The 9,767-nt window shown below is 46.7% G+C and overlaps 1 protein-coding gene across 2 annotated transcripts in view; it reads left to right on the plus strand.

Moving 5' to 3' along the window:
- TRPV3 (transient receptor potential cation channel subfamily V member 3) overlaps window positions 1–9,217 on the plus strand; it is a 32,109-nt gene extending 22,892 nt beyond the window's left edge. The window contains exons 13-17 of one of the 2 annotated variants that reach the window (XM_044249243.1): window positions 1,516–1,582; window positions 2,899–3,173; window positions 4,213–4,325; window positions 5,460–5,539; window positions 5,832–9,217. In XM_044249243.1, the coding sequence (XP_044105178.1) occupies window positions 1,516–1,582; window positions 2,899–3,173; window positions 4,213–4,325; window positions 5,460–5,539; window positions 5,832–5,929 (633 nt within the window). In that variant the 3' untranslated portion in view covers window positions 5,930–9,217. The remainder of the gene's footprint in view (window positions 1–1,515; window positions 1,583–2,898; window positions 3,174–4,212; window positions 4,326–5,459; window positions 5,540–5,831) is intronic. The other variant, XM_044249244.1, reaches the window with a different exon arrangement.
- Window positions 9,218–9,767: the final 550 nt, after the last annotated feature.

Here is a 9,767-nt window from a genome sequence, read left to right on the forward strand (position 1 = left end):
TGAGCGTGACAGACACACAGGCATCTGTGCTGGGGAGATGGGGAGTCCTCAGAGAATGTCCATTTTTCCAATCAGGAAGCAGGTTGGGAGAGAAGCCTGCTTCTCTCCCTCCCAAACACTACTGTCTCCCATTGCTTGTGGCCAGGCTTTAAGAGTCTAGACCTTGAAACACCCAGGCTTGTTGGGCCCTGGGAAGGAATGATCTCACCCCCAGGCTGTGGTGTGTCTTTAACAAGTTTATTGCCCAAAGGATATTTACAAATAATCAACTATATAATGGCCTTTATTTAAATTCCACATAGCCAGAAGCGTTTGTTGATTTTTCTTGGACTCGTGTATCTGCGGCCCATTTTTGGCTGCAAGTGACAGATATGTCAATATCGGCTGATGTTTTCTTTAAGGAGTAAGATGGAAGGGAAACATCGCAGCCTTGTGAGAACTTCCCTTGCTTGTCAGTGATGCGAACTACTTACTGGCTGACTTGAATAATGGTTCTCAAATATTGGAAGACTATTTCACGAATGTTACTGTTTTATTCATGACACAACAGCTACAGATAGGACACATTGTAAATTTTTTTTTAAAGATTTTATTTGACAGACAGATCATATATGTAGGCAGAGAGAGAGAGGAGGAAGCAGGCTTCCTTGAGCAGAGAGCCCGATGCGGGGCTCGATCCCAGGACCCTGAGATCGTGAGGTAGAGGCCCAACCCACTGAGCCACCCAGGCACCCCCACACTGTAAATTTTAATCTGCCTTACTGTCATCTCTATTGACATTTTAAATCTAGATCTAGACAAATCTAGGTCTAGACAGTCAGCAAAATCATGAGTCTGTGATGTGTCCCGCTCACCGATTCCCATAGTGTAAATCCTAGCACGGCTGATTTCCAGGTGCCAGGATGATGGAGTTAAACACAGAGTCAGGAAGAGATGCTCAGTAATGCAAGATATAGTAGGTACACAGTATGGCTGTCAGTGACGTAAATAACCTTAGTCACGTAGATAATTGTAAAGTAAGTGATGAGTTTTGAATATTTATTATCTTTGTTTTTACTATAATTTACTTTAATTATAAGTTTAGGTGGTTTAATTTTTCATAATGGCTCTGTTTAACAGCCAGGTTACAAAATTGAGAAGAATGTAACCGTCAGCTCTAATGAGCTGACATCAGGCCCCAGCACACCACTGCCCCCAGGAAGCGTGAGGGTTTCTGACACGAGACACTATGGAAAGAGGTGCTCACGTACAGAGTGAATCACCATGGACAGGCACAGACTGTGCCAGAAGGAGGAGGGAGGAGAGCAGGAACGGAAGGGAAGGCTTCTTGGAGGAGATGGGACCCAGAGCGGAGCTTTGGGGCTTGGGAAGGGTTTGCTAGGGGGAGGGAGAATGGTCTGGGGGAAGGCGTGGTCGGGGGTGGGGGTTGGAGGAGGGTGGGAAGCAGTAAGGAGATCAGGGTCTAGTGAATATGTACTCAAATCTTACCCTTAAATCATGTTTCTCCCTTTATAGGTCATTTTGCATGATGTTCTGAAGTTCTTGTTTGTATATATCGTGTTCTTACTTGGATTTGGAGTAGGTAATTTGTTTGTAGATAACGGGAACTGCCGCATTCGTAAAGCACTTTATACAGAGGTCAAAATGACAGCGTCCCCAGCAGCCTCAGCAAGTCGTGTCACCTACCAGCGGAGCACTTGCCGGGCTTAGCATTTTCCAGGCATTGCCTTTTTATTTCTCTCAATATCTTGATCAAGGGGGAGTCATCGTCCCTGGTCATAAGGTAACTGAGGCTTAGAATCAGACCTGTCATCCACACTGGGGTGTGCCTCCCGCATTCACATCCAGCATCTTACGTGGCCCCCACAACCTGAGAGAGGATTGGTAGGTGGTGTTGGCCCCATTTCACAGACAGGGAAGGTAGAGTCTGCAGCAATGTGACTGAGGGTCTTTGAAAAATAGGAGTAAATTAATGCATAAAGTAAGCTCCTTTGGCTCCCCACATCATGTTACTTGCAGTTTGGTTCAGGTATCTGTGAGGGCCTCTGCTCTCCTGGGGACTGGGGATGGGGAGCCTCCTCTTATAGTCTCTTCATTTGTACAACCTGATTTTATTTCTAGCTTCTGCATGGAGAGGTATCATTGGATTTTCCCATCTCCTCCATCCCCCTACCCCACCCCTCATCCCCAGCCATGATCATTGGCATTTGAAATTAAGCAGGCATTCACATCTTCTGGTACCTTTGCTGGGCCACAATGAGTTTATTTATTTGCTTCTTCACTTGCCTATTTATTCATCCATGTATTTACTCATTAATTTGACCATCCGTCCATCCATCCATCCATCCATCCATCCATCCATCCATCCACCTCTCTTATCCATTTAGCAATAAGCCACTGCTATGGTGTGTTGGAAAGAAGAGAAGAAAGAGGCCCCAGTCTTCTTGGCCGGGGGATCTCCCAGCCATTCCTTCATTCCTTACATTCCTTACAGACCGTCAGGAAGAGACTCAGGATCTTACAGTCTTGGAGGAGATGACCCAGGCTACAGGAAGCTGGGAGCCCAAAGCGGGACACACAGAGATTATAGATCGCAACTCTGCAAGGCTGGAAGTGATCAAGGGCTGAATGGCAGAGTAGAGGAAGGAGAAAAGAGTGTGGGCTTTGTTAGGCAGGAAGAGTTTTTTACAGGAGGTCATGGCAAGAGAATAAGCCTGAGGAAGCTTCTAGGAGCTGAGGGAGGCAGGAGGTGAAATTTAAATAAGCAGAGAGGCTGAGGCTGTAGGCCTTCATGGTGTGTGGGGGAGGGGCATGCGTGTACATGCAAGTGTGCAGGAGCTTGTTGGGTAATTAAGCAGCCAGAGCACCAGAGGAGAACACCCTCTTCTGTCCTCCCAGCCCTGGCCTCGCTGATTGAGAAGTGTCCCAGTGACAATAAGGACTGCAGCTCCTACGGCAGCTTCAGTGATGCCGTTCTGGAACTCTTCAAGCTCACCATTGGTCTGGGTGACCTGAACATACAGCAGAACTCCAAGTACCCCATCCTCTTTCTGTTCCTGCTTATCACTTACGTCATCCTCACCTTCGTCCTCCTCCTCAACATGCTCATCGCCCTGATGGGAGAAACCGTGGAGAATGTCTCCAAGGAGAGTGAGCGCATCTGGCGTCTACAGGTGAGCCTGGCAGGGCCCCTGCTATGAGGGTCTTCCTGGGGACTCCATTCAGCACGTTGTATGGACAGCTGTCTGTACCAGGGACCTGGGAATCTGCATCAGCTCCCTGTGGTTGGCCAGGTTTGGGGAGATCTTAGTCTAGGGTCTGTGCAGTATGACTGGACAGCAGCACAGGTGAGAAAAACTCAGGCTTACAGGCATGATCTGCTCAGAGTCTGGTGTGAAGTGTGGATGTTGAAATATGACCTTTGATTGCATTAAGAGGAGTATACGGCATAGGACAATGGAGGTGACAATTCTGCACTCCTCCATCCTGGCTGCAACATTCCTTACATGCTGGGGGGTCTTACACACTGAGGACAGTAACCCACAGGATGGTCCAGAGCAGGTTACCAGGCTTAGGAGAGGACTTGGAAACTGTGCCTCACAAGAAATGGTATTGGGACTAGAGTTGAAAAAGGTAAGAGTTTCTTCAAGTATCTGCGGAGCTACTTGTGAAGGGACAGCTTCCTTCTGTGGTCCCAGATGGCAGAACTGAGGTACCTGGGCAATGACAGGGAGAAAAGCTTTGCTTTGTCACGAGGAAGTTTCTAATTATTAGGGCCTTCTTAATTGGATTGTTGATTCCATTCAGGAGAGATCTGACAAATTATTGATAGTTAAACGGTGAGGGGATTCCAAGCCAGGCATGCAGGTAAGATTACACGATGTCAGCACCTCTCTTCACCGTGGGATCCCAGGATCCTAACATTTTCAGTTAGGAAGCTCCTGGACTTCCAGAAAAAGTTTATGTTGTGTTTAAAGTAATTTGAATACCTTTTCCTAACTTACTGGTTTTTCATTTTTGAATTCTGTAGATTAGCTGGACCCTTTGGATCTGTGCATTAAGCTTCCAGTTGGAGGTGAAGCTGGCTGTTTGGTGGGGTGTGTGTGTGTGTGTGCATGTGTGTGTGTGTGCGGGGGTGTCTGCACACTCATACAGAGCTGTGTTCCTGGGCCGGCTTCTCATTGATGTGCTTAGGCTCATGTATGTCCCCAGAGAGCCAGGACGATTTTGGAGTTTGAGAAGATGTTACCAGAATGGCTAAGGAACAGATTCCGGATGGGAGAGCTATGTAAAGTAGCAGAGGAAGATTTCCGGCTGTGTTTGCGGTAACAAAGGGAAAGGGGTCCCTTGGTGGGTGTCTTTGGGGGGCTGAAGAGAGAGGAGTCAGTGAATGTCAGAGAAATGGTGCTGTCCTTTGTTTCCCAAACCACACCTGCAGTCGGTTCTGGCTTCTTTAGAACATGGAATTTGCCCCTATGTGGTTGCTAGCACTGGGACAAAACTTCTCCAATTTCTGCAGGGAGAGGGAAGGAGACTGCTGGTGGCTGTTCCCATCTCTGCCCATGCAGCTGCCTCTGTGGCCTCTGCCGGTCCACTCTCTTGTTTAGGAAAGATTGCCGACCCAGCAGTCTCTGTCTTTTTCTCTAGCCTGTGTGGGTTCATGGAACACCAGGCGACCCGAGCCATGTTTGTCATGGGTGACTGGAGACTGAGACAGCTACTTGGGACAGATATCAAAATTTTTAGTTTTTAAAAAGTACCTGCACGTGCCACGACCAACTTTTCTGATGATGAGTCTACTTTATCCTCTGGCTGACTGCCTGACCTAATGGATGCCTTCCATGTCTACCTCACCGTGCCCAGCTTCTCTGACTGAAAGTCCCACGCTGTGGAAACCACCGTTTCCAGCTCTATAACACTTACCCTGATGAATATCTCTAACGCTCAGCCCCTGATTCTAGAGCTGCTCCCTGAATGCGAACTTCAGCCAAACCACTGCCTCTGTTGCAATTCAGCACCTTAGACTCTGCCCACTCTTATTGGGATCTGAACCCTAACTGCATTCTCCTAGTGCAACCTTAACTCTAGTTGAACCTTAAGCTTCTAAACTTCTACAAGTTTAATCCTCACACTGTCACATCTCAGCCTCGGCCCTCTCCCCCTCCTTCCCCATGGACTGCCTCTCGGCAGTAAGGCACAGCTGTTGCGGTCTGAAAATGTCCCCTTGACACCTCTCTGAGTTTCTGAGCCCCACACACTGGGAGGGGACTGATCGCTGAGGGCTGGGAAGATGGGGAGTTTTAAACCCCAAAACTGCTGAATGACAGAATGTGAGGTGGGAGTCCCAGATCCCTGGGATGGAAAGAAAGGGAGCTGTTTAGACCACTCCAAATGTCATGCTAGTTGTTTGCATTTAATGAGGTGCAGTTGAGAAGTGAGAATGATTATCACACTTGCAGGATCAATGAGGTGAAGTGGACTGAATGGAAAACACATGTCTCCTTCCTCAACGAAGACCCGGGGCCCGTGAGACGGACAGGTACCGTTGCTGTCTCAAAGTGTGCTGACCATGCCTGTCTGACCACGTGACCATGGGCAGACTGGTGTCTGAGGGCCCTGATTTTCCCCATCTGCAAAATAGGAGGTTGAATTAAATAGGTTCTCAGGCCCCTTTCAGCTGTGACATTTTATATTCCTGGTAGGAGTAACTTTTAACAATCAGGTGGGGATAAAAGAATGAGGTGGTGTGCTAGACATGGAATCCCACATTACAGAGCACCACCTTGCTAAAATAGTGATTTTGGTGTTTTGTTTTGTTTTTTTTTTGAAAGCAGATTTCGGCAAAATCCAAGATTCTTCCAGAAGCAACAGCAAAACCACCCTCAATGCATTTGATGAAATAGATGAGTTTCCGGAAACTTCGGTGTAGAAGCAAAATCCAGAGCTGGTATGAGCCTGGGCTGTCTGACGCTGCAGTCTGGGTCCTGGACTCTGTGCTAAGGTCCTACAGCCGAACGTGGCCTTGCACTGCATGCCCAGAAGTGGAAAGCAACCTCATGCCAAGTGGTGGCTGAGCTAAGAGGCAGCTGTCAGTCTGTTTGAACGGGAAACACCCTGGATTATTTATTTTTTTTTACTCAGCAAAGGGTTTGTGTAAACCCATGGCTATGACTCCTTGAAGTCCAGGGCAAAGGCCTGGGCTCACCAACTGCAGGACAGCTTGGCTGGGAGAAAGGGGTGACGGGGAAGGGGCAGAGGCCTGAGGAGCAGAACTTCCTTCCTGCCAACATCTCCTCAACAGCCCCCAGCCCCAGCCCTCACTTTCCACTGTCTCCCTTACTGTGACTGGGTCTCCTGAATTTAAGCCATTCTTGATCCCATCCCATCCCACAACAAACAGGACTGAACTAAGTCGGACGTCCTGAGGGTCGAAGGGACTGAGCTCTGGAAATGCCCTTCTGGACCCTTCAGGGAACAGGAAACTACCCTTGGAATGAGTGCCTCGGTACCCCAAGGCTCGAACTGTCTCAAACTAAGAGACATTTTTAGTAGAGTAATTAACACAGGGTTTTTATTTTCAATAGAGAAAAAACATTTCAGTTTTGAATGAAAGTTACTTCAGATGAAGTATGTGATTTTAAAAGCTGAGAAACAGATTTGGGGATTTGGGGCTGGATATAAGTATTATATACTTGGCCTCAGTGTGGCCAGAGCAGGGACAAAAAGCTTTTCTTTACGGACACAAAAGTCCACACGAGACGTTCCAGGCAGGGCCTGTGTGGGCTGCTGTGACCTGGGTGGAAGAGCTTGCCTCTTGTCCTCGTTCTGGCCCTGGGGTCATGCATGCCTCCCAGCTGGGAGCAGGGCTTCTTCTGATATAGAAATAGCAGCTGCTCTGTTTCCATGGTCTTAAATCTCAGAGGTTACTATTATATATCAGTACTTCTTATTGGAGGAATTTAACCAAATACCCAGAATGCTCTGGTATTAAGTGTTTTTGTTAACTGTGAATTTTGAGGCTGAAGAGAGGGAGTGTGAGAAAGGAGTGTTTGCCAAAACATAGGGCTTCTTTTCAGAACCTCATCCTCTGATTTTTCTCCCCCTGAAATTACGCAGAGTCAGTCTGAGGCAGAGGTGAAGTGGGAATGGGAGACTTCTTCCGGATTACTGGAACTTAAACAACTATAAAATCTGCTCTGCCTTGGGAATCCGGTCAAAGGATTCATGTGAGAGTTTTTAGAGGCGAGATTATCAAGGTATTAACTACGAGTTTGAATTTTAAAGGGCGTAAAAATAAATTTGGCCTTTTAGACAACTTGGCAGTTGGCTAGTGAAACTGACTTGAGGCAAACTGAGGAGTGTGAGCCAAGCACTCTGGGCCACTCTGGGCCCTTTTCTCCACTCTGGGCTGCTCTGTGTGCCAGCTTTGCTGGGTGAGTGGACACTTGGCCTTTGTGTCCCTGATGAGCCGGGGCTGAGAGAGGTGGGGTGGGTCTAGGATGAGCCTGAGGCCTTCACACTTCGCTGCAGCCCCCGTACTCCCAGCTGAAGCTGACCAGGGCTCTAAGCTGTGGTGCTCAGATCAAGCTCTGGTGTGAGCAGGGTTAGTAGGGATGAGGTCTGTTCTCTGGAAACCGATGATTGAGGGAGAAGGGTTGTCCTGGAGTCAGGAAGAGCACCTGTGTTCCAGATGGGCAGAAACAGTGCCAAAGGAAATTTCAAGGACAAAGATTTTGGTTCCCTCCAGTCTAGCAAATACTCCAGATATTGAAGATGTTTAAGCAGAACTCATTAGGCATGTTGTTAAGGATCACAGTCAGATGGACTGTGAGGTCCTTTTAGCCTGGAGGTCAGCATCCTGTGTCTGGAGTTCCCTACTTGTGTATATCCAGAGCAGATGTCCTGGTCTGAAGGGCAGCCACTGGGATCCATGGTGCCATGATCTAGGAACTCCAGGATTGTTTTGATTTGGATAGGAATGGATGAAGTTGCACAGCTCTCCATTTCCTACTTGAACAAAGACTGCGGGGTGAGGCGAATGGAAATCAATAATGGGACCTTGTTCCTCTCACGCATCTGAAGTGCTGTTATCTGTGGATCTGGATGGAATTTGTTGGCAGGGGCATTTTCTGTACCGTATTCATCCCTGAAAGACTTTCAGCCAAAGTCATCTGAGTCTGGGTGGGCTTACCAAGGCGAAAGGAAGCAATGAGTCAAAGATCATTGGTTTGAAAGAATCAATTCCCTTATTTTATACCTGGAAACTAAAGACCAGAAAAGAAAGTGGACTTTCTTAAAGCCATACAGCCATGTGGGAAATCACATCAGAACTGCTGGAACCAGAGTGCTCTGACTCCTGGGCCACAGGTTTCTCCCAGGATAGTTTCAACATAGTTATTCAGTAAATTTGAGCCTGCCTTTTGGTTGCCACATATATTACGTCAGGGGGCTAAGGGATTTTGCTCACATGATTCATGTTGACAGTCTACATTGTCCCAGTGATCCCCAGGACAGGTTTAAAACTCAAGTGTGCACATAGGTGTGCACAAACCATACACACACACACACACCCCACATCACACCGAATCCACTGGCATATCAGGACTTCTTAAAACTTCAGGATTTACATTTCAGTAATTTAAGGGATAGACATTTTTCCAGGGATGGAATCCCCCATGCTCAGATAATGGTTTTGGCTAGGAGTTTTCCTTTGGCTAAACTGCCTCAGGAGGAATCTGTTATTCTACACATTATGTGAGGAATGCACCTGGAATAAAAATGCTGCTTACCTTCCTCTCTGGGATGAAGCAGAAGGTGTGAATTACTGTGAAGTAATTAAGCTCTTAGAAGGCTCCTGCCTGAGAGAGCCCAGTATTATTGAAGTTCCTTTCCTTCCTCAAGGCCTGATTTAACTGTGTCCTTTTGCTCTGGGCGGGGCCCAAGTGGATGGGCATATTCCTGGCCTGTAAGCCATACTTGAGTTTTGCACTGATTTACATGTTTATACTGTGATCTTGGTTCCAAACATAGAATTATCAGCTTGTTCTCATTGAATGTGCCTAATCCTTGTCAATTTTAATTCACATACTTGTTTTTAGTGTTGTGTGTGTGTGAAACTCTGTGTTTAATTAAGAAATCATAAATAGAGTAAGAACATTTTAGTGCCATTGAAGAAATGCTTTCATGATTTCTAATAAATATTTATTTTGCCTTGCTATGATTGTAGTTTATCCTTTATCTTACGTATGCTACTATGAAGACCAACTAGGAATCCTAGAATGTTGCTTAATCTAAGGCTAAAGGAAAGACCTGAAATATTGGTCTCAACTCAGGGACAGAGTCAGCACACTGTGAGACAGGTCACCTTTGAACAGCGTTTACATCTCACAATGTATTGATGTCCAATACCCTAGCTGAACCATGCAACAACTCTAGAACCAGTTTGAGTAAAGAGGGACTAAGGGAGTTGAAATGACATGCCCAAAGTATCACAGCCAGAAAATGTCAGTGGTTCAGGCTTCATGACCCCCAAGCAGTGCTCTGTCTACCATGTCCTGCTGCCTGTCAGTTTATTTAGTGTGGCTATAAAACCATGGCTCCACGTAGAGATCAGAAAGTATAAATCCCTTCTGTCCACTTCACAGGACCTTTGTGAGGAGGCAGTGATATTACTATCATTACTGGCCAACTCATATGTATAATCATTTGTAAAATTGTCTTGTTATTTCATAAGGATGGCAATTTTTAACTTGAATGCCAAGACACTG

The sequence above is a fragment of the Neovison vison genome, chromosome 5, assembly GCF_020171115.1.
Source record: "Neovison vison isolate M4711 chromosome 5, ASM_NN_V1, whole genome shotgun sequence".
Taxonomy (NCBI): Eukaryota; Metazoa; Chordata; class Mammalia; order Carnivora; family Mustelidae; genus Neogale; species Neogale vison.